This window comes from Opisthocomus hoazin, chromosome 11 (assembly GCF_030867145.1).
Source record: "Opisthocomus hoazin isolate bOpiHoa1 chromosome 11, bOpiHoa1.hap1, whole genome shotgun sequence".
Classification (NCBI taxonomy): Eukaryota; Metazoa; Chordata; class Aves; order Opisthocomiformes; family Opisthocomidae; genus Opisthocomus; species Opisthocomus hoazin.
Window position 1 is genome coordinate 10,523,436 of NC_134424.1, and position 24,579 is coordinate 10,548,014.

The 24,579-nt window shown below is 46.8% G+C and overlaps 2 protein-coding genes across 5 annotated transcripts in view; both read left to right on the forward strand.

Annotated features, from left to right (window-relative positions):
- The window catches only part of FAM107A (family with sequence similarity 107 member A), a 28,319-nt gene extending 27,825 nt beyond the window's left edge, over window positions 1-494 (forward strand). For both annotated transcript variants that reach the window (XM_075432840.1, XM_009936630.2), the window contains one exon: window positions 387-494. In XM_075432840.1, the coding sequence (XP_075288955.1) occupies window positions 387-494 (108 nt within the window). The remainder of the gene's footprint in view (window positions 1-386) is intronic.
- A 4,892-nt stretch (window positions 495-5,386) lies between these two features.
- On the forward strand, window positions 5,387-23,748 carry ACOX2 (acyl-CoA oxidase 2). 3 transcript variants are annotated; one of them, XM_075433070.1, is made up of 15 exons: window positions 5,387-5,469; window positions 6,488-6,665; window positions 8,030-8,192; window positions 10,463-10,614; window positions 11,138-11,245; window positions 11,580-11,699; window positions 12,175-12,290; window positions 12,685-12,857; window positions 13,844-14,006; window positions 14,617-14,807; window positions 15,898-16,059; window positions 17,050-17,155; window positions 20,005-20,222; window positions 21,935-22,067; window positions 23,006-23,748. In XM_075433070.1, the coding sequence occupies exons 2-15, from the start codon at window positions 6,506-6,508 to the stop codon at window positions 23,066-23,068; spliced, it is 2,028 nt and encodes a 675-aa protein (XP_075289185.1). In that variant the 5' UTR covers window positions 5,387-5,469; window positions 6,488-6,505; the 3' UTR covers window positions 23,069-23,748. The 3 variants fall into 3 exon arrangements, with proteins under 3 accessions (XP_075289185.1, XP_075289187.1, XP_009934931.2); XM_075433072.1 differs by lacking the exon at window positions 23,006-23,748 and adding an exon at window positions 22,185-22,999; XM_009936629.2 differs by having other exon boundaries at window positions 5,391-5,469; window positions 6,493-6,665.
- Window positions 23,749-24,579: the final 831 nt, after the last annotated feature.

A 24,579-nucleotide genomic window follows, 5' to 3' on the forward strand; every position in this document is an offset into this window, starting at 1 on the left:
TACAACAACTTACCCCCACCTTAGACAAAAACCAAATGCAGAGAGCTTTTCCCAGGCTCACAGGCCTGCCTTGCTGGGAAGGATTCAAAACCCACTCCCCTACTCTATGCCAGGTGTGAAGTGCTCCCCTGCTTTTCTGCTGGAGATGTTCCTCCTGGAGGAAAAAAAAAAAAGTTTCAGGGGGCCAGAAAAAGAGACTCAGGGTGGTCGTGGTTCTGGTGTAATTGTCTGAAAAAAGAGAGCACTGACACGTGCACTACACGCTCATTTGGCACTGGGCAATAACAAGCGGACATCCAGCAGTAACGAAGCCCATCATTTTAATGTAGCTAATGCACTTTTGTCCTTTAGCATGCGCACATAATGATGACTCTTCTCTCTTACAGTTGGAGAAAGAGCAGGAGAAGGAGGAAGACCACGCACCAGAATTCATTAAAGTAAAGGAAAACCTGAGAAGAACATCGACGGTGATTGGGGATGAGAAAGCAGAGTAGCTTCTGCCAGAACTCAACGAGGGCCCTACCAAGGCCAGCGCTAACACATACACGCTGATGTCTCTGTACATGGTGGACATTCACAGCCGCATCGTTGGGGCTACTTATGGCTGTTAACACTCGCTACAGCAGAAGGCACAAAAAAAGTTTTTCCAGCCCAGGAAGGTATCACTGTGGAAAAGGTGCAGTATTCACTGAAGTAGTACTCACACCAGGAGATGCAGAAAGAAACTATGTTATTTTCCCCCCAGATTTTGGGTGCATGCTAACCTCCAGCTAATTCTTGGTTAACCCTTGACACATAGCAACCCTTTAAGCCAGGGAAGTCTGTGGAGGGATGGTTTGGGGGACCCCTGCTTCTTTCCGGAGGCAGGCTCGCCAGGCGCAGGGTAGCAGGAGGCGGTTGCAGCTCTGAGGAACCTCCTGAAAACCTGGCATGGTAACTAAAAGGGACAATCTGCCTATTACTGAGAACAGCCCAGGTGACCAGAAAGCAAAGGCTGGGTGCTCTCAGCGTGGGTGTTCATGGAAGTGTGCAGTGAACAAGCGGCAGATCCCTGTGGATGTCGCAGGCAGAAAAACCACTCCTTGCCCCTGGCTACTGAGCTTCAGCCCCTCACCCAGCAGCTGGGCATGTGCTAACATGGGGACCCACAAACATGTCCTGTCATTGGGAGGTGGCAATGTGGTAACGTCGTACTGGTGTCAGGCTGCTGTCCTGTTCACCCCGCACACAGCTGACACCAGTAGGCACCAGGGGCTACGGCGCATGTAGGTATTGATGCAAAACTATTTGTCAGTGCTTCTCACCCCCTTTTCCAGAGGTCAGCACTGCCTCATTTCGGTTGCCACCTTGCAAAGCCAAAAATCTTGTTACTGCTGGTATAGCAAAGCTGAGACAGCTGGTGAATTGGCACCACACATGGACAGAGCCTGTCACATTTACAGGGCACCCATGCCCCGAGGTGTCCACATCTAGAGCTAAAATTGTGCCTGCAGGAAGATCTCAGCTTTTTGCGTCTCACATCAGCCCTGATACAAAGCCTAAACAGCATAACTCACCGACTGCCTTCGAACACTGGCTCTGGAATGGCAAGCCTCAATGGACCTAGTCATCTGGGAAGGTAATACCTGGTTAAACAATATCTACTATCCACATCTTCAGTGGATCCATACGTAAATTAAGGGAAACGGGGCATTTATCACATATTTATTAAAGCACTACTAATCCATTCCCTAGTCTCCCTGGTCCAGAGGGGTGCTTCATTTTAGAGCGCTGTTGCTTGACCTGGCAGTTTGAGTAAAACATCTGAGCCACATCACGTGTCAAGAGCAGGTACGGGGCTTCCACAACAGATCAGACTGGAAAAGCCCTTAGCTCAGTTTCAGTCCTTGAGAGCCCTATCTCATGGCACTGTCTCTGTGGTAGTTTTGAAGCCCCTCGCTCATCATGCTTATTAAACAAGTTTTATACTTCAGAAATCCAGTAGATACGATCACAACAGGTCAAACAAGATCTGGAAGGATCTATTATGCCCTTTCCAACTGTGAAGCTTTTCATATAGGTTATGATTAAAACCATGAGGAAGAAGCAGCATCAACCATTTTTTCGGGACAAAAAAAAAAGCTAAGTTTCTCCAAGAAAAAAAAGGTGTTGTTAGGGACGCTTGTACACAGCTTTAAAGAATGCTGTATGATACTCCACAGACAACATCGGTTTAAACAACAAGCCAGAATTACTGTGCTGGGGTTTTGTAAGGGGTTATGGCACAGATTAAGTAACCTTGATCAAAGAGCTCAAAAAAATTCAGCAAATTAATTTGTAATTTTGCCACAGATGGAAATGCACTCCAGGAGAGGCAATCTGTCGCTCCATATGCACCAGTGAAATCAGCGTTACCAGCTCACCCAGGCTGGGACGGGGGCAATTACGCAAGTCCTTGGGTGGGAGCCATCCGGTAAGGTCTGGGTAAGCTCAGTGCTCAGATCAGCAATGAAAAGGTTGAAGATGTTTTGCTGTTGTCTTCTTGACTGTGCAAATGTTATCTGCAAAAAAAAAAAAGCACCAAGATGTCTCCCTTTGACATGGGGTTGACCAAGCACAGAGCGGGGCTGCATGCAAACACAGTTGAGGATTGCTGAGGAGTGTCTGGGTCGTTTTCAGCAGATGTCCAGAAGGGAAAAGGAGGGCCAGGTCATACTGTTCTAACCCATGTTGAGCTAACAGAGCCACAAGAAACTCCTCCAGTGGTGGGGAGAGAGCAGAAGGCCCTGACCCGGCCGCCCACTAGGACCCTGACCCACCACCCCAGCCACAAGCAGCCGGCGCCGGCAGCTCCCGCAGGGCTGGGCCCCACGGCACACAGCGCAGCACACGGCGCTTTGTCCCTGGCAAGAGCTGAAGGCTCCAGCCCTCCACGACGGCGCGTGGGAAAGGATGCTCTCACTGTTCGAGCCATGGCTTAAAAAAATCACAGCGTTTTCCAGCACGGCTCTTCTCACCCCTGCGAAGCGATAACCGCCTCCCTGGCTGGGCTCAGACCCAGCGCCTGTGCAACCTTCACCGATGCTCTTGTGCTTCATGGCGAGGCAGCATGGACGTGGCACCTGAAAAAACATCAGAGTAGGCATCACCAGGAAGATTTTGGGGTGTCTTTGTATTTCTTTCTCTTTCAAATGAATTCCCCCTCTGTGCCCCTAAAACACATTCCTGAACAAATGTGGTGTATCCAGAAGATACAGGTTATCAGAGTGCTGATGGAAGACAAACTTTTTGCACTGTGTATGTTGCTTATGTGGTATATAGTCTGTATTCGGTGTTGGTGTTTATACGTTTATGTAAAAGTATATATCATTCAGCGCCACGTAACTAACACTGTTTAATGTGGACATTCTGAAGAAATAAACTAAACGATGATTGTATATTTTGCTCTTTTCCACAAGGAACTGAAAAAGCTCCGTGGATACAAGCAGACAACAGCCAAATAAACTGACTGAACATAAAAACCAGTCAAGTCTGACAGCAGCTCCTTTGTTAGTGCTGTGTTAACTTACTCATCAACAAACTGTTTTCCTCATCCGAACCCAATGCTGCATCCATTGCTTATCCCTAGACTTCATCACTATTTGATGAAAGTTTAAGGGCACAAAAATTGTGGAATCGGGCTTCGTGCACTGAAACTTCCCTTATGTTTGATTTCTAACTGGCCACAGATGCTCACCTGCCTGGCAGGGTAAGAGCCGCAAAGCCAAGGAAACACACTGCCCATGGATCTAATTTAAAAACTCAGTTTTGAACTGAAAGGTAATCCTCACACTAGTGAGTTGAATTCATTCTTTTTAAACATTTTTAAGTGTTTTAACAGCAACCAAAGACCACAGATTAAATAGATAAGAAAAAGAGAGGATGCTCCATACGTGCAGGTCACACACCTGGCTCCCCGAGAGCCAGGACTAAAGCCGAATGCAGCAAAGAAAACGAAAAGGACTTCTCTGTCTCATTAGCAATATCCTCAACAACAGAGACATGAACTCCCTGCTCAGAACAAGGCAGAGATGGCGTCCGGACATGTTTCTCCGACACTGGGTATCTTCTGGGGTTGCCACCCTGGGAGGTACGCGGTGCTCCCAACCCTCTGCACCCTACAGCACTGGTGTGGGCAGTGAGCTCATCGTTAGGGATGAGGGCTCATTGACTAAACCCGTTCTTCGGGTCAGGTTTCCAAAACATCTCCCCGCTTTGTTCCCACTTATAACAATAGCCCGCTTGTTATCCTACCATGGCGGGTTGCGTACTTCATTTCCTGGCACAAACCGCACAAAGGGAAAAATCCTCGCTGGAGAGCATGGCCTTTGGTGAGATGCGAGACCAGGGGACTCAGGCAGCACTTTGAAAAATGCTGTATTAACCTCTCCCCACCCCAGCCGGCAAGGTTTCCATGGGCTATGCCCCAAGACTGCTTACACTGATCACACACCTCCTTTCACCACGGATGCCAAAGGCAGTCGTTCATATCGTGACAGTTGCTCTTCTAGGGAAGAGAGTATGAAACAATCCTTTCTGTTCTTAAAGACACGCCGCCTTTTAGCTACGCACAAACTGCTCCATTGCCTGGATTTTTCTTGCTGCCGGAGTTTTCAATACCAGCTTTGCAATTGATGCTGGTCATGCTGAGACCTCTTTTCCTATGCACTCACTCCTTGCGTTACAGCTAGCTGTGCTCAGTTATCAATGCTCCTCGCAGCTGCTGGGTTGGTTCATGCAGGCTCAAGCTTAAAATTACAGTTATGCAAAACTACATCTGATTTCCCATCCTTTGCTTCACTTTCCATGCTAACGCAGCTCTGCGGTACGGTGAATCCCACCTGTTTCATCTCCTTCCCTGACAAAGCAGTTTCCAGTGAGAGATGAGCAGGTCTGAAGCAGCAGCACAGACTCCTGGATGAATTGTGGGCAGGAGGGACTCCTCTCCCATCAGGCTCATACCGATGTAGCCGGTGAGGTGTGAGTTGCCATCTCATGTCCACTGGACACCAGGACACAGTGCAGCGGGGACGGATTCAGGATCACTGGAGATGCAGGGAACCGTCTGGCATCCTGAGCAGACTACAAAAAAAAAGTAATAATTAAAACTACTGGGACAGAGGCAGGGTGCCAGTTTGGTGACAGAGCTGGAAGTGCAGCTTCCAGCACACAAACAGCTGAAGTGTGATCAGCAAAGTGGCATTTTTCCCGACGCAGAGGCTCCAGCCCTTTCGGCACTGGGAGCTGCGGGATTTTTCCGCCCAGCAGTCGCAGAGGCCGCTGCCGGCAGAGGCCAGCTCCGGCACGCCGCCGCGCACACGCAGAACCACCCGTGGGCTGGGTCGAGCTCCCTTGGCCCCGGGGACAAGGTCCCTGCAGCGGGGACGCTGGGAGCGTGGCACAGGAGGTAGGCAGCAGCCAGACGGCTCCCCGAAGGACGCCTGGGACGAGGTACGTGGGGTTTTGCGTTCGCACACAGCAGGCAGACACACGGGTTTCTTTCTTATGCGGCCTCACGGAAGAAGGAGCTGGCAGCTGAGCTGCCCCGGTGCTTTCTGGGATGGCTCAAGGACGGTCTGGGTTACTCCAGTCTTCCCTACTCAGCATGCTGCTTTGAGGCTTTTCTCTTTCCCAGGACAATAATACACCTTGAATTAAAGGTCTGAATATCAGAAAAGCAGAATTAAGCACACATTTGTGAGACTTTACACAGTTTAAGTTTCTTATAGTATTAAAAATAGTTCAGGAAGGCAGGCAGCCTCTTCCAGGGAAAAATCTGCTTTTCTTTCCATACACCACACTTTTTTTTTTTTTATTAGTATCCTGTGACAAATCCCGCTGACACAGGAATTATAAGGTTAGGAGTTAATATAAAGCCGAGCCCCATGGGAAGCAGGACGGAGGCAGCACGGGCAGAGCTGCAAGCACTGGTCTGGGAGCCTCTTAGCAGGCACCCGTGGGGTAGGCAGTAGCACCCAGCATCGGGGCAGGAACGAGCCAGCACCAGAAAATCCCTTAAACATCAACACATAGCTGCAGGAATTCCAGCAGTAACTTCTCATAAAGCATTGGGCACAGAGTGGTGAAAGAAAAAAGATTTTGTTTTAAAAGAATACCTTAAATCTGCATTTCGAGCTCTTAAAACTGCCCTAAATTTTCATTGTCTGTATCACTGGAATGAGGACAAGACAGCACCTAACTATGCATGCAGCCTTTGTTTGGTTTGTTTTTTTTTAAACTAACATGGAAATGTGCCTATTTACGTCCAAAGTACAGTCCTACACCTACTCTGCTGAGCACACTGCCCTGCGATAGCTGTGCCCGCAGCGCAGAAAGCCGTGCCCCAGGCTGCCTGTGCAGGTACAACGCCTTGGCCAGCCTACTGACACTGCTCCTCGCTGCGCCCAACACAGTCACCAACCACCCACTAAGGGGGTACCAGCCCCTAACGAGCCCCATCCCTTCCCAGAGCAGCTCAGCCTCCAGGATGGCTCTGATGGAGACCAGCAAGTCCTCGCAGGGCTCGGTCCTCGGCAGCGTGAATCCCGACCTCGCCAGCGAGAGGCAAACGACCTCTTTCAGCGTGGAGAAGCTCACGGCCTGGCTGGACGGCGGCGCGGAGCAGACTCGGATGCGGAGGGCGGTGGGTGAGTGAGCCGTACGAGGTCCCCGGCTGCGGGCAGGTACAGAGCACGCCGACGTCCACGCTGTTTCTGCTCCTCATTTGCATCGTGGGTTTTGTGCTCCCGGGTAGTTGCTTATTGCCCGTCTCTTAAAAAAAGTGGGAGCACGGAGTTGGAGTCCCTGCTACTGTCAAGCAGTATGACTCCTATGCAGACACTCACAGAATCACAGAATGGTCGGGGTTGGAAGGGACCTCTGTGGGTCATCTAGTCCAACCCCCCTGCCGAAGCAGGGTCGCCTACAGCAGGCTGCACAGGACCTTGTCCAGGCGGGTCTTGAATATCTCCAGAGAAGGAGACTCCACAGCCTCCCTGGGCAGCCTGTTCCCCACTGTCTGAAGCTTTTCCCCTTCCCCGCTTCCATCCCCAGTATCTCTGGCAAGACTGGTTAAGCTGGAACACGAGGACTGAGGTCCCACAGGGTGCCTCTGTGCGAGGGGGATGCGTGCAGCTAGCGCAGCCGCACAGGGATCCACGCCAGCGTGGACCGCAGCCAGGGACACTTCTCGGCACGTCAGGCTCACCAGGTGGGGAATTCCTCCTGTGGGTCGGCTCAGGCAGGCTGGGCTGCTCTCACTCTTGACGAGCGTTCCGAAACATGACTGTGTGCTCAGAAGGAACAGGGGGGGGGGGGGGGGGGGAAAGCTCTTTTGTCTCTGTAATTACTCTTATATGACACCCTTATCAAATGAAAATGGCACAGGCCACTGGGATCGCACGCTTCGTGGTGCAACTGGAGTTCAGTAAAACCTTGCACGTGAATGGAGTCCAAGGTTTCAAGGCAAAAGGGGAGCAGTGGGAGCGTTCAGGCTGACGCAGAAAGAGCAAACCCATGAGTCACTTCATGAAGGGGTAGCAAAGTCCCCAGCCGAAGCGCTGGTGCCAAGTGGGACACCCAGCAGCTCTGGCCATTAGCTGGGCAAAACCCAGCTGACCACAGCTCCTGCTGCCGTCACGGCGTGGGAACAGCCAACACAGACAGAGGGGTCCATGGCATTTCCTCTGAGGCACGAGGTCACCTCCAAGACCCTGACCAGGGACGGTGCCTTACCCTGCAGAGTCACTATTGCCACCCAGCACACTCCTCGCTCGGGCTCACTCGGTTCCCCTCCCCTCCTCCTACTTCCCAAACCCACCACTTTTCAGAGATAGGTGTGACAGCTGTCAGAGCCAGCACCGGCAACACAAAACGTGCCTGCGGTCACCCTAAAAAGTCACCGCACCGCATCCATGACCCCAGAGGTGCCCGCTCCTCCCGAGCAGGGCTCACGGCACTCCCTGCCCCACTCCAGCCCCAGGAGAACCAACTCTGCTGCATTGCTTTTCAGTCGCAGCTATCGAGTCCGACCCTGTATTTAGCAGAGAAGATCAGTATTTCCAGAGCCAGAACGAGAGGTATGAAGCAGCAGTCAGAAAGGCTGTTCACCTGCAGAAAAAGATGCACAAGATGGGATGGACCGAGGACGGACCTGAAAATAAGTACATTTACAGGTGAATTTTTTTTTATTAAATATAGAATTAATTTTGTCTTAGAAGTTTTGTACGCCAACAAGGATCAGCTTTAGAAAAGGCTGGGAGACGCCAACAGTTGACAGACGAGGTTTTGGTACAAACGCGCTGCAGGTTTTTACTTTAGCAGCACGCTCAGGAAGAGGGAAGATGATGATACACAGCAGGGAACTTCTCAAAGAGCAGCACATGGGTACAGCGTGATAGATCACAGCAGTTCACATCCCCAACATGACATTTCCACTCCAGCAAGCTCCTTACCTGTACTACAGCTCTCACACCACCCCTCAGACGTTTTTAAATGTGTAACCAGAATTGGAAGTCATGCTGTTTCAGTTATGTTACTGACTTCCAGATAAATTAAGAATGACATTTTCTCTATCTAGAAAACCCATGTTTTATTAAAAAAAAAGGAAAGAAAAAAAAAAAAACCCTTAGTTCTTAGGTAAATGGAATAAATTATTTTTCACAATCCTTTCCTTAAAAAAATGTTCTTAACACTTTGCACAGGGTTGAGCTCCACATTTTAATCTTAATTGCTTGCCCCTCCTCACTCCCCCTTTGCTAAATAGAAGTACCAGTTTGCTGTTGCCCAGTGCACACGGTTAGCTGGGGGGGGGTTACATACCCAGTAAGCAGGTGCAAGTTCACAAGCGCCATTCAAAAGGGCAATGCCTGCACCTTACAAATCACCGCTGACACTCAAAGTCATTTTCCAATATTTCATCATATGAAAGATTATAATTTTTTGTACTAAGCTCTTTGCCGCCTACAGCGAGAGCAACTGATAAAGGTGGAAATCTTCCATCAAGAGCTCTTGGACCTGATCATTATACGCCCAATAAAAAGCAGCTCTCAAAACCCGACCGCCTCTCCCACCTAGGTTTGCTTTTCTCAGGCCCCCTGACGCCAAGGGCTTGGCAGAGCCAGCCGCGTGCTGCCGCGTGCTGCTGGGTTAGGAGCAGGTGAGTCCCAGGCCCCTGCTGAGGAAGCCCCGGTGCCAGACACGGTGAATCACTCGCACACAGTTAACAGCCAGCTTATTAAAATCACAGTTACAGCAACATTATTTCTGGATGGGCTGCCAAGGGTTCATTTAGTCTTTCTCTGTTAATCAAAGCAATTTCCCTTTAACTTCTTTGCTCATATTTTCCCCCCGCGTTTTCAGCGTGGCTGATTCTCTCTCAGGGCCACTATCAAAGAAAGGTCGCAGCCATTTGTTAAACATAAAAGGTATCTGTCTGGAATGAGATGCTCACTAGAGCACTGCAGTAAAGCAACGCGCTGACAGCCACACAAAGCTACCAAGAACAGCATGGCCACTTATTTTTAGGTGTGAGAGCACACGTACTTCTATCCGTGAGGAGATTCAACCATATTCTGAGGAATCCCAGGAAGAGGGACTATATTCCTCATATTTTCTTCGGGTTTCTTGCACACACACAAAAATGAAACCAAATGAGTTTCTCATTTGCGTGATGGAAATTACTGTATCCAAGTTCCCATACATGGCTGCTGGAATAGTGCTTTTTAGGCTGGCGATGGCAAAGGACTTGACCAGACAATAAGCCAGGTATTACAAGGATATATTTGAACCTTTCCACAAGAAAAAAATATCACAAGCCAGGCCAAATCTCCACGAACCCCAGTATTGTTTGCTGACAGTGACTGACAGCAAACACCCAGGGAATATAGCAACAAACCCAGCGCTCCAAGGTGTTTCCCCAGAATGGGATTGGGAAGGTTCAAGAAATCCAGGTCTTGGGCGCCTATATATGTAATTCTGTCAAACGTGCCCCACAGTGAATTGCCAGGATCTGGGGGTTTTAGGGTAAGGTGGTAAGGGTTTTTTCACTCAGCCTTACAATGTGACTTGAATAATCAGGAACAAAAAATCCTGTGAAGTAAAATAAAGATACAAAGGGCTTACAGGCTACCAGAGCCACAGGATCTTCAGAGCTGGGCTGTGTTTTTAGGAGCTCAGCATCTGCTACTCAGAACAGATAATCCCTCCAAGAGCAAGTGAAATAATGAGCTAGCAACACTTCAACTGTGTTATGAAAGCAGGAACAAAAGCAGCTTGGAAGAGCGCTTATCCTGCAATACTGTGTTGACACTAGATGTCGGATAAGGTGTGACAATGCAGAAATCAAAAAGCAGCAGGTCTGGTGACCGCCACAGTGTCACTGCCTCATCCATCGCATCTCTGGAACTTCATCCGTGTAAAAATACCCCTTGTGCCTTCTCCGCAGAGCCCTGTCCGGAGACGTCGCCTTTCTCCTTCACCGTGTCTTCATGAGAAGCATTTCGATGCTGGGCTCCGACAAACAGATTGGCAAATGGATTCCTCTTGCCACCCACTATCAGCTCATTGGAAGCTACGCTCAGACCGAGCTGGGGCACGGTAAGGCTGCAAGAAAAACGCAGCGTTTCCACGGGACAAAAGGCTCTGGCCCAGCTTCTCAGGGGAATTTGAGCTCGAGATGTCCTTGCTTCACTGGGGCAGGGGTGGCTGCAGGGGAAGAAGCCACCTGCGTGTTAGAGGTTGATATCCTCAGCGTTCCTCCACACGCTGGAGGTGCGCTGGCGTTGGTTTTGCCAATGTGGAAAAATAACAAGAGCGAGGGTGAAAGCCCACGGTCACACAGCAGGCAGTCCCCATGGGTGGAAGGGATCGGCCAGGCAGCTTGCCCAAGTCGATGGCTGTCACCATGACCCAGGCAGCTTGCCTGAGTATTACGTGCCTCGAGATCTTTGCAGCAGATGGTGTGGGGTCACTGGGAGCATCATCCAACAGTTTTTGTCAGGAAGGTAAACCACAAAACCCCAGTAACACCCACTGCAGCCTCCAGGGATCCTCCACTCTCTCCACTCTTGTGATGCACCAGGAGACAGATTTTTTTTTTTTTTTTTTTTTTTTCTTAAAGGAACCTATATTCAGGGTTTGGAAACAACAGCAGTCTTTGATATCACCACGCAGGAGTTTATACTGAACACACCAAAGATCTCTGCCATGAAGTGGTGGCCTGGAGACAGTAAGTACCACACAAAATATTTTGGTTTTCCTCATTTGCCTCCTTCCGTTACTTGGTCTGCCCTGCTCAAGCTCCATGTTTCAGGGCTCAGGTGCTAGCGGAGGACTTCAGGAAGAGATGCACATGTCAAGAGGCAACTAAGAGACCAAAGGGTTTTTAACAGGCTCAGAGTGCAGATTTGGCAATCTCCAGCTTCCACCAGCTGTGGATCACACCTATGCTGACCCATATGTTAGCAAGACCTAACACACAATTAGCACTGACTGCTGTTAACTGCGGAAGTGTTTGTACTGTACCTGGTCTTAAAGGAGTGGGACCGGTTTTCTTCTTGCAGTGGGAAGGTCAGCAACCCACACAGTGGTCTTTGCTCAGCTGTACGTCCACGGGAACTGCTACGGCGTGCATCCCTTCATCGTGCAGATACGCAGCCTTCGGGACCATTCGCTCTGCCCAGGTAAACGACCCCAGACATCGCAGCACTTGTGGAGGTGCTCTGCCTATTTTGCCCTTCAATGTTTTCCAAAACATTGGGCCCAGGGAGAGAGAGTTATAATTGCCAAAACCAAACCAAGACAGATACTCAAGGCATAGTTATCATTAATCACAACTTTCTTATCTAAAAGAAGATCTAATGCATCCTCAGGCATATCCAGACCAAGCCTCCTTCTTAACCAGGAGCCTGGGCTGCTCTGACCACCTCTGCATTAATACCTCTGTTCTGACCCCGGCCAACACGGGTAACAGATGGATCACGGAAACAAACTACCAGAAGGCATTCGAATGCCTGCTTCATCCCTCAGGCAAGATCACCCATGCTGGGGACGAAGCAGAGCTGAACATGCCCCTCCTTTGGGATTCCCAGCCTGACACAAAATGGGGAGAAAAAAGTTTAAGTGGAAGTAAGCAGGCTATATTTTCTCCCATTACAGGCATAACTGCAGGAGACATCGGTCCCAAAATGAATTTTGAGCACGTTGACAACGGCTACCTCATGCTGCAGAACGTGCGTGTCCCCAGGGAGAACATGCTGAACAAGTTCTGCGAGGTGTGTACGGACTCACTTCACAGGCTCTTGCACAGCCACAGAGATAACGGGGACCTGCCTAAATTTAGGACAAAAATCTTCCTTTGAGATGTCTGCAAGTCTCTGTGGTTTTATCAAGGGCAGAAGTTACCTGAATCCTAAATGAAACTCAGTGTCAGGAATCCCACATTCAGAGGTTGGGGATCACAGGGCAGGCAGAACTTATCTGAGCCAGAAGCAGTAAGAGCTTGTCTCTTCAAATAGACATGTTTCATCCATCATATACAAAAATATTTAGTTTTGCATTCAGTGAAGGATTTTGATGTCCATTTTATTCTACACATAGAGATTACACAACCATCCTAGTATTGAAGTATTGAAGAAGGTGGCATCTAACATCCTTTCTCTACTCTAGGTTCAACCAGACGGCACCTATGTAAGACGGGGGTCACAGAAGATTAATTATTTCACAATGACTTCAGTGCGCATTTCTGTCCTTTCAGACGAAGTTATAATACCTCTAATGAAAGCTTGCACCATTGCCATCCGATACTCCGTGGTTCGCCGGCAGTCCAAGTTAAAGCCTGGGTAATGCCACGCACGTCCCCATTATTTACATTAATGAGCTTCAAAGTACAAGGGAATGTTTACAGTCCTTTCTACGATAAGTTTCATAGTTTGAATAGCTCAGCGGTTCACACAGGCAACTTATTTTTCTTATAACTGACCTTCCCGTGTAATCCCATAATTCAGCAGAATCCAAAGCGGACAAGTTGCTGAATTCTTATTCCATAGCATCCTACCAGTGGGCGTGACATTAAAATACCTTCCAACATCCACACTGCCAATATCCACACTTTACAACACTGAATTTTATTAGTCTGGTAAGAATCCTGTTAATTTTTAAATAGATATTTTCATTTGAATGTATTTCAAAAATTTTCACTTAAATCTCCTTTCAAAAGCAAGAAGATCCTAATGAGCAGGTGGTTTGGTTCAGTGCAAACCCAACACAAGAGCACAGCACGCTGAACTATTGTAATAAGCAGTTCCATCATTTGGAGTCCTACGTGTACTAACCATAGCAAAAGTGGTAAAGAACATCAAAAAAAAGCTCAGAAAGCTTTAAACAATTTAGACTCAAATATTTTCAGAGAAACCCATCTACACCCAGGGCCACAAAGATCCAGTTTGAAAAGCAAAAGTTTTTCAGGGTGCAGTGCCACCGCCTCCCTTATAACGCCTAAAAACTTGCTGTCCTTGCAGGCTTCGTCCTCGTCCTCTCCCGCCGTCCCTGCTCCCCCTCTGTACCAACCGATCACACATTGCAGCCTCTTCTAGTCTGTTAGGCTGGCTCACCAACACAGCAGCAAAAACACTTTTTTCCTGGTCGGGCTTGTTTCTCTAACAGCTTCACAAGCTGGGCAGATTTGCTGCCACAACATCAGCTCAGACCTACTCATGTACTGCTTCTTGGTAATGAAAAATGCCAATTTTTACTGTGTAATAGGTAAACTAACAGTAGCTATGCCTGTGTCCACACTTTCCCTACTTTATCAGCTGCCTTCCAACAGGGAACAAGAAGCAAAAATCCTTGACTACCAGACTCAGCAAGAGAAACTGCTGCCCCAGCTGGCAGCAGCCTATGCCTTTCATTTCATCAACGACTACCTGCAGGAGCTATTTGACAACGGGTACAGAGAGATCCAGAGGAAGAACTTCGACACGCTGCCAGAGGTGAGCTGCAGCAGGATGCACTCGTACAGCTGGCTCGCACTTAGGCTGCCCTTCTCGTCTCTGAATATCAAAGTATTTTAGCAAACTGGACAAGCGTTCCTCTTACCACTACATAACTGGAAAAAGAGGAAGCACTAAGAGATCAAATGGCTTGTCCCAGGTCCACAACCAGTCAGCAACAGCATCCATTTTACCACCCTTGAAAATCATGTCTGTCTGATAAAAACCTTGTTCCAAGTAGCTGGTGGCGCAAAGCGGTGTTTCACAACTCCATTTACAAATGCTCATGCAAATATTCCCTTCTGAGCCAAAACCAAATGTGAATTTTAGATAGAGCACAAGATTTTGCAACCAGAAGCCTGAAATGAAAGCACACTCTGAACAAGGGTGGACAAAGCCACTGCTGGTTGAGACAAACCCCAAAACACATGAACTGGCCACAGCGTGCCCAGTCCACGGGCATGCAGCACCCCAGGCAGACACCAAAGGCTGGGCTCAGGGAGCTGGGTGCTACACCAGCACGCAAAGGAGGATCTGACAGGGATTGCATGTCCAGAAATTGCACAAAATTAATTTTTTTTTTTTTTTTTTTTTTTTTTTTTTTTAACAGCTCCATGCATTTTCTTCGGGCTTTAAAGCCATGGTTACTCAGTACGGCACCTCGGCAGTGGAGATCTGCCTCCGGGCATGCGGGGGACACGGTTACTCCTTGCTGAGCGGACTTCCTTCCTTGTACACTAAAATGCTGGCCTCTTGTATTTATGAAGGGGAAAACACCATTTTGCTGCTACAAACTGCCAGGTAACAATTCAAATCTGTTCATTTAAAAGCCTGCCCCCTCATTTATTCAACCTCTAACATTTCTTCTCCAAAACCAGTAAAACCAGCTACTCCATTCTCACAGCACCTTCTAAAGATACAGCTCAGGATATAAACTATTCAAGTCTTCTCTCTAACAGGCATGGAGGTGTGTGGGAATCGGATTATCTCTTCTGTTTCTGGTTTTGGGACACATGCAGGTGCTGCTCTGCATAACCTCATTTTCCTCTTTGTCTAGCAGCGCAGCAAAAGCATTGCTATACAAGTTTTGCAGTTTATTTTTTAAGCAACCGATGTAACGTGATATTGGTGGAGTGAGGTTGATTCAGAGTAGGCAAAGCTGTTGGATATTGCAAGCGGATGAGTCATGCTCCAGGAACATGCAGACTGGTGATTATCCAGAGTAGATGAAATACAGGAGAAAGAAACCACAGCTGCTTGAACTTCTAATACGTGTGTTTTCACTAGAAGGAGAAAACCAGTACACTTCCCAGGGACAGAGGTGCCACCACGTATCTCTGTGCTTGCGTGCAGACACTTCTGCACTCGTGACTGCCTCTTCTTGCAGTATCAACAGCAAGGTGACGAGAAATGCTGTAACCTTTTACTTCCAGACCTGGTCAGTCTAGGTCATAGCAGAGGTGCCAAAAAAATACAGGAGTGGGGCATGCTCCAAGAAAGGGTCCTGTGTTTGTTAACATAACACAATGTGACTGTGCGTAGGGGATCACAGAGCGTAAGACCAAACCACCATTAAGACTCCCAAGAGCTTTAAGACTTGGGCTGCAATGTTGATAATGTATCTAATCACCACGCTGCTGACACTGCTAATAGCCACAGCAAGTTTCTTACTAAAAATTCCTCGCTATCGACTGCTGTAGCATTACATGCAGTAGTTATTGGGAATAATATGCAGAACAGAAGGTCATTACTTGTTCAGGTCCATTCTGGACCCCTGACGGATGGGTCACACCTTGCTGCTCCTCACCCGAGCCCACTTTACTTTTTGCACGACCGTTTGCAGCGAGAGGATCACAACCATACCCTGCTCTGCCTGTCACCCTCTTCCCAGGTTCCTGATTAAGTGCTTCATGGCAGCCAGCACTGGCCAGCCCGTTCCACCATCTGTCACTTATCTGGCTGCAGTGAAACCCGGGAATTGTCCAGCCAAGACCAAGCTGGATTTTCTCAGTCCAGACATTTACACGGAGGCCTATCAACACACGGCAGTCAGGTCAGTATGGAGGATGGGAGATGGGGTTTCTCTTTGACATCAGAAATGTGTTAAGAGCTCAGCTTCTTCCTTGCTTTAAAGGGAGGTAAAATAACGTAAGTTACACAAGAATTGACACCATCTGCTCCTGAAAGAGAAAAGGAAGGCTCACACAGGATTAACAGCCACGCCAAATGTTCAGTACGAAGCTTTCACATTCAGAACATCAGAAGTTTTTAAGCCACGTGCTACCTAACAACTACATTCCACAAGTCAATTCTACAGTGAGCTGTTGGCACTATTTAAGTAAATCCCACTGAGTTGCCACCCAGTAAAACCTTTAGGCAACTGGACCCTGTGCAAGTCTATACAGAAAGTGAAAATTTCACATACCTGTGAAACTGATGTTTGTTTTCAGCTAACACCACAGCAAACACAGAGCCTCTCATTCTGTCTGCAGCCTTTCAGCTAGACTGCTTAACACATAAAACTGGTATCACGAGTGTGCATTAGTATTGTGTGCACGGTTAGGGGCCATATAGGCATCACCTCTGAAAACCAGGTAGAGACAGACAACGCTGCTGTCATTCAAACCAGCATAAAAACAGAGCCATTTTTCCAAAAGCTTCAGTGTCAATGGGAGCAGGATTAGGATCCCTGTGTAGAAAAGTAGAAAATAATGTAACATCAGTCCAATATTATCACTGCTTTATTTTGTTTTGCCCACTCTTCTTACACACACACCCACTCCCCCAAAGGAAAACTCAGCTGACCCCTAGTAAACTACCCTGGAAGCTGAGAAGGCAGAAGTCCTTCAGTACCGGGGTGGGCTGCGTGCTTCTCCTAATTTGTAGTTAGATTTTGCATAATCTAAATTCGCTCATACTGAGCGTAGATAACTTCAAATGTCAAAAATGCCATTTTGCCATATGATCACACACGAGTCTGAGTACGAAATGAGTGCATGTGGGCTGCCACATTCATATACAATATGCTTTTTCAATTTTCCAGACTCATAAGCAGCACAGCAGCTAAACTACAGGACTTGATTCAGTCTGGAGTCAAAAAGCACGACGCATGGAACCAGTGCACAGTGCAGCTGGCGCAGGCTGCGAAGGTTAGCAAAATTTATCTCCTTGTCTGACATTCATCTTTATGACATGACATGCAACAGAAACAGCATGATTAGCTTGCAGTCTCCACGCTGTTTATGGTTTTCTGTTAGTATCTAACGGACACCACAAAGACCAAGGCACCACTGTGGTCTGTATGGTGGAAAAATCACAGTAAGAAGCAATTCCTGATCTGAAGAATTTGCTCTCTGAATAGGCCAGGTAGAAAAAGACTCAAGGGAGAAGAAATGAAAGAGCAGGGGGGGCACACACAAAACCCACATTCACAGTTATGCTGCCACTACTAGCAGAATCAGTCCTCCCATATCGGGCAACAAGAACCCACCATCTCCAGCTAATGCTCATCTTTTTCTAAGAATCCAGCGTTTCTGGCTCCCAGAGGAGAGCCTCCCCAAAGCCACCCTACTGAAAGCTGGCGGAGGCACAGCAAGGGTGAAACCTGCCTGGTATTTCTTACATCTACCGCTCTCACATGGAAAGATAACTGCAGGGAAAACAATGAAAAGCAGCGATAAGTGCAAAGTTAATTACTATGGAAAGAAAAATCAAATCAAAGTCAAATTAATAAGAGATTCAAAACCAACTCGCAGTTCACACGGATCAGACAGGCAACCAGCATGCCTCCTGCTGAAGCAGGAGCAGGACAGCAGCATTTGCTCCCCAAAACAGGGGTTAGCTAGTACAGAACTAAGCAGAAAAGAAAGCAACGGGGAAGCCCTAAATTTAAATGAGAACCAAAACCACTAATACTTCATTATCTCTAAAAACCAAAATTCTTTTTTTAGTATGCAATTAAGTGCAATTCCTCTACAATTATGGTGAAGGCCTGCCTTCCTGCCTGCCTGCCTTCCTTCCTTCTTTTGCTGAGGAAAGGAAGATATGGAAACAGATACACAGCTTATTTAAATTTCATTCAATTTTTAATGAAAAACATCTTGCTGTAATCTACTGTTCAGCCAGAGCCAACCTGAACTGAAATGGACTTAGCAAGGAGTCCCTGACAGGGAAAAGGAACCCTGCACATACCTAACTGTGGTGACACCACCATAGTGACTCCATGGTAGGGAACAGCCCCCTTGTAGTCAGTCAGTTAGATGAAGTCCTTGATGAGTAAAATTCTGTCTTGGCAACAGCTGAGATCCTGTCACAACCATTGGAAGCGTTGATCCCCTCACACCAGTAAGCACGGTTACGATCCCTCAAAAGGAGAACTCAGTAAAGGAGCACAGACTTGACCTCAGCAGCAGCATTTTGTGTGGTCACCTGCCTGCTGTGTGCCAGCCCCACTTCCAATTACACAGATGCCAGGGAAGCAGCAACTATACAGTGCTGTAAGCTTGGAAAAGAGCAGAAAAACTCTTTAATTACCTCAGAAATAAAGCAGACTTCCTATAAACAAAGTAACTTTTTAGAATTACTTTCCAATAATTGTTTAAATGTATTTTTAGTGGAATGAAACTGAAGCAAAATGTTCCTATTTGAGATTACCCCTAGAAAAGGCCCTGAGCAGTGCTCCCCCCACACAAACCTGAACCAGCCATTCCCTCCTGCACCCGCTCAAATGGGTGGCCAAGGTCTCCGGACTGCAGAGCAGGGGAGACCACGTGTCACAGGAGGAGCTGGAATCCTGCTCTCTCCGAGAAGCGAGGAGGAGAACCTAGACACGGGACTAGTCAGAAACAAACTGTTTCTGAAGAGCCTAACATACGCAGAGGGCTGGCTGTGGTATTGTCAGTGGCGACTGTGCTGTTCGACTCTTCAGAAAATGGGATCTGGGCCCCCAAAGTTTCTTAGCTACTTCCAGAGAGGAAAAGTCACCCGAAACTCTTGAGTTGCTCCCATAACTTTAAAACCTTGATAGTCTGCTGCCTTCTCAGGGCAATTCTGTATTTACTTCTTGTACCAAACCTTTCCTGGAGACTCACCCACACAACTGGCACGGCAGCTATATGAACTGATGCCCGCCAGCTCTCAGCCAGGTACAGCTTTGCTGCAGACTCCACACAGGTTAATTGCTCGAGTAGACACCCAGCTTCTCGGGCAGGTTCTGCAGTCCATGCTGGCCTCCACACTAGTTGACCGTGCCGGAAGGAAGAGCTGCAGTGCAGGCGTGCCACGCGTACACCCGCAGCCTGGAGGTACAATGGGGGAGTGAACCTGTGCAGATACCAGTGCCACCAACCATCCACAGTAACGTCAGCACAGCAAGAGTCACCCCCACAAATAGGTGGGGTCAGCCTGCTTCCTTTGCTCTTGGTTAACTCCTCAGCTAGTATTTCTGTAGCTTGGCAGTTAGACACTCTACGGGTGTCTGACCCAGAAAGTACCAGTTTAGTTCAAACCACAGAAGCAAGAGTAAGTTTGGTTGTTCTTCTGTAACAACGGATGTTTCCAGAGCTGAAGCCCTATAGACACTGAGCCCAGTGTACCATAAGCCCAAGGTCTTCAACAAAAGAGTTTTCTCCTGTTGATGTACAACCAAGGTTCACTTGCTACGGGTCTACATAAGCACATTCCAATGTGTTTTCATCACACAAACTCTTTGGAGTATTCATCAAAAATATTTAGAATAAGTATTACCATGATTTCTGAAGCAGTTTGCAAGAGTTTAAAAATACCACAGTGTTGACTGTTTACACCCCCAATATTCTTCTCTACTGTCGCTGCAAGACGTGAATGCAAAAGGCCTGGTCAACCAGCAAACAAAGAATACAGACTGGAAAAGCGCCAGGGAAATGAAAAGGTTTTATATTCTTTGCGAGAATGTTTGAGTCACTTGGCCTACTAAAAGTGTTTTGAGGTACATTCACTGTTGAGTGCATTTGTTTTCCAGGCTCACTGCCACTACATCACTGTGAAAAACTTTGCAGAAACTGTGGAAAAACTCGAGACCAAGGCTGGTATCCAGAAGATTATGAAACATCTTTGTGACCTCTTTGCATTACACGGGATCTTCTCGAATGCAGGAGCCTTCCTGCATGACGGATACATATCTGGAGCTCAAATGGACATGGTCACAGCATCATACCTGGACCTCCTGGCTGTCATTCGGTGAGCCACTCTAGCATGAGAGGAGATACACAGCTATTCAGTTTGTCTCTGCAATAGATATAAATTGGTGCTGCTGTACCTATGGCAACATCTCCAAAGTCATTCAACTCATTCGGTTTATATTTTCACTGCCTGGCAGCACTAGAAATTGATTGAAACACCTACACAGAGCTCTTTTTCACAGCAAAACAGACCTCAGTGTCCAGCTCCTCTGCAATCTCTAAATTAAAGTTCTGTAACATGAAATGGTAAATTATAAATCAAGAAATCCCAACCACTTTCTACCATTTGCAGTAGAGTGAAAGCAGGAAAATCAGTCAGAGCAGCACTGGCAGGAGGCAGCCACAGCAACCCATCATAGACTGCAAAATCTGCTTAAGCCGCAGCTAATACAGCCTACTCTGTTAACATGGCTGAGTTGCAACTGGTACCCAAACAGCCCTGCCTACAGCTAGCTCAGATGCACCTGCTTGACAGCATTTACTACTAACTACGTGAATTCTGAGATATGCTAAGGTTTGAACTTACCACAACACTCACAAAGGATTTTTGACAAAAGGTTCATCTCTCACCACTCAGAGCTGTTCGCTAAGAACAGTTTAACTTATGGTGCAAAGCAGTGAGTTGCTACTGTACGTAAAATCTACTTAAGCCACCTGGGGAGAAACCAGAACACGCCATAACTAAGAGCTGAACAGGACTCAGCCAAACAGCAAGCGCTTTCAGCACTGACCACAGAATTCAGTGAAGCAATAAGCTTAACATAATGTTTTCGAAAGCATAATGTGTTGTCGTCTCTGAAATTCATTGCAACTTTTCTGTGTTAGTCCATGCCTTGTTAACAGGATTCAGGAATGGAGTGGGTATTTACCTGGGTAATTAGAGTCAGTTATTTACAATTAGGAGAAAGGATACAAACACTTCCTGGTCTGTAAAACTCAGCCTTTCCCAAACCCCCAGCCAGCCCTGCCCCAAACAGAACTGGCAGATGCAAACCACTTTGCGTCCCCGTACCTCAGGTGTGGGGTACAGACAGCAGGACTGCCCATGCCAAGCATGATGGGAGGATGAGGGAGAAAAAACCATCTCTGGCCTAGGAGAAGATGCTGTCATTACACACTTATCCTTACACTCCAGCTCTCTGTTGCTGACTGCCGTCACACTGGCCCCTGGGCTAGAAGGGCCCTCAGCACAGTTCAGGGTTGCTTTGTTCTTACAGACACAAAACAAGTAGCAGACCTTGACACCTCACAATGAGGTAACAGAAATACTTCAGAGTAGACGAAGGCTGGAGATCAGCAAAGCACTTCACATCAATCTAGTAGCAACTTTATTCCATTCTGTAAGACAAACACATACAGCGTAAGAACAAGAAAAAAAAACCAACAAAAACCCAAAGCAAGAACTGGCAGAGTCTGCTGAGAGAACATCTGACATGAGAATGAGTCCTAAATTAGGGAATTAGGGACAGTCCCCAGGTGATTAGAAGACCCTGCAAATACCTGTTCAACAATACAGACAGCGCAGGGCATTAGTAGAACACGCCTCTGAGGAATCAAAACAAGCAGGATTTTCCCCACAGCGAAGGCAAAGGGAAAACCGGCACAAGCACTTTAGACTGAAGAACCCGGACTTTCACTTTTGACTTCTCTTCCTCCCTTACAAAGCAATACCTGCTTCAGTAACACGAATGTTGTTCATCTACACCGTAGGCCGGATGCTGTTCCACTCGTGGATGCTTTTGACTTTACAGATAAGAACTTGAATTCTGCACTCGGCAGTTACGACGGACAGATTTACCAACGGCTTTATGAGTGGGCTCAGAAGTCACCGACCAACAAGCAGGTATGGATGCTGGGCTACAGCCAGGCAACTTCCGCATCAGTCAGAGCAGAAATTGTTTTTCTTTTAATAAACACAATACAGATAAAAGTAGGTGGAATAATAGCCTTTAATTCCTAGTATCTCACTCTGAACAACGACCTGTGACACTCCGGTTATGCCACCTACAGTCTTAGCGCAGACATTTAACCTCATGACGAATTACAGCACCCAGAGTACTACAGCGTGTCCCAGGGAGCTGGACTGTCACGTACCACCAGCCTGTCTTTGGTTTTCAAACTTGCATCACTGAGGTAATATTGTATAAAATAAGCTAAAACAAAAGTCTGTTCACATAGTTTACGTATTATTGAACAACACTAGATGGCTGTGAGCGCCACTCATCGCAAGCTCCCTTCCATTCACAGGTACTTTTACCAGTGCAATACTTTTTTTTTTAACAATATGTTTAACCAGAAAGAGTACAAATGTTAAACAAGGCAATTTCATCCTTCATGGTCTTTAGCACTTTACTTTCACTTAATTCACCCATATTGTGGAGTAATGTAAGCTTCTGCACGACGCAAACAGATATTGCCGTGTTTGAAAACTCATTTTGCCTTAAGTGAGATTTTTACTGTGGTAATCAGCAACCCTTTGAAATTCTACAGCTGAACACAAAATTTGCCTTCAGTAAACATTCACATTCAAGCGTATTTTTTTTGCAGTTAAATGGTATGCTGTCCCATTTGGGGCGAGTATTGTGTACTGGTTACAAAGGACAGCACATACTATAGGGAAAGAGATCTTGCACATAGCCGAAGTAGCTGGTTGGTTATTTGGGGTTTTTTTAAATACTCTAGATTTCTGTATACCAGAGATCATTCTTCAGAAAAAAAACTACAGCCTTTTCCTTCTTCTTAATTACCATTAATCTCCTTCCACATTCTCTTTCTGAACAGATGAGCCCAGCCTATGAGAGGTATTTGAAGCCACTTCTTCACAACACACTGTCAAAATTATGAAGACCATGATCTGAGTGCAGGCCACACATTTCCTCCTGTTCTCTGTGCAGCAGAGTACACTTGTGAAGCATCAGTAATGATTAATCAGAATTAATAATCAGTTGCAACAAGCAGGAAACAAGATCCTCAGCCAGCCATTTGCATTTAATCAGACAGAAGCCAAGCAGTGCTGAGTGGTACCCACTGCTACGAGGCAATCTAGTCAGAAATAGCCTAGGGTTTGCCATTTTCTAACCTGAAAGTGTCCTGATGGCATCAAAACTATGCCATTTTGATTTCTTACGCTTTTTCTAAATCCACTGTATGATGATTAAGAAAAAAAAACACATTACGAGCTCCCCCCAGTGTGTTATAACTGTACCGTGACTTAAAAAAAAAAAAAAAAACCCACAACCAAAAAAACCTCCACTTTACTGAAAAACCTGAGGAATGTAGAAATTGTAGTCCTTGGTTTCTAGGAACAACTTGTTCTCTTGGATCAAGAAGTATATTAGAAAGTACATTTGTTTGGACAACTAAAATGGCTCTTAACTCGCTCAGGAGTGGAGTATTCCTGGCTAATGAAGATTCAGACAAAGCTGATGCCAGCTCCAGTCTGTAGAATTTACTTTCTCGTTAACAGAGCCGCTCATACTGTCTTCCCATAAATCTTGGGCTCCAATAAAGTCTATTATTTGGAATACTGCTTCTCTAATTATTATACTTCGTAATTACGGAAAGGGCAGGCTGATCCAGGCCAGCCATTAATTTGCAAGTAAATGAAATGTCGCAAAGAACATCTTGTGATTATAATTCAATGCCAGTTAACACAGATATTTCTTACCACGTGTTGCAGCAAAGAAACAACTACTTTTCCCGAGCTTCATCAGTTCAGCTTTTCATTCCCCTCTTATAGGAAGAGCAAAGCTCTTACTGCCTCTTATTACAAAAGTCAAAATCCCTACAACATATGAAGGGGGAGAGACAAAATATGACAACCCCTGAGCCAGGCCTTCTGAGTGAGAGACGGGATGGAAAGCTCCCACCTCCAAGAACCAGCAGCTACCGTAGAAACCCAAACCCCCTCATACAGCCCCAAAGAGCTGTGGTCAGCACAGCCCAGAGAGCAAAGCAGTTGTGGTGAGGAACACTTACAACAAGAACATCACAGGAGCATGTGAGCCATTCATCAAAACAAGTATCAACTCTTACTCCCAACAGCATTAACAACTACGATGAAGTGCGCAAGATAAGCAGAAATGGCTCATCAAAATTTAGTAAAACCACAGAACTTGAGTGCCTCGTCTTGAACATCAGCAGAAACAGCTGAACAGTTAAAATGTTATATGTAAAGTCACTAGATAAATCACTGACAAACCCAATAATGTTACTTAGCAGCTACAAGTATTTAGGCTCTCTGTTCCCTCCCTATCCCTTTGGCCGGTACAAATACTTGCCATCCTTTTGTTAGTCATAATGCAGTTTTCAAAACACAAGCTTTTTCTATAATGACAGTTGAATCAATCGATTAA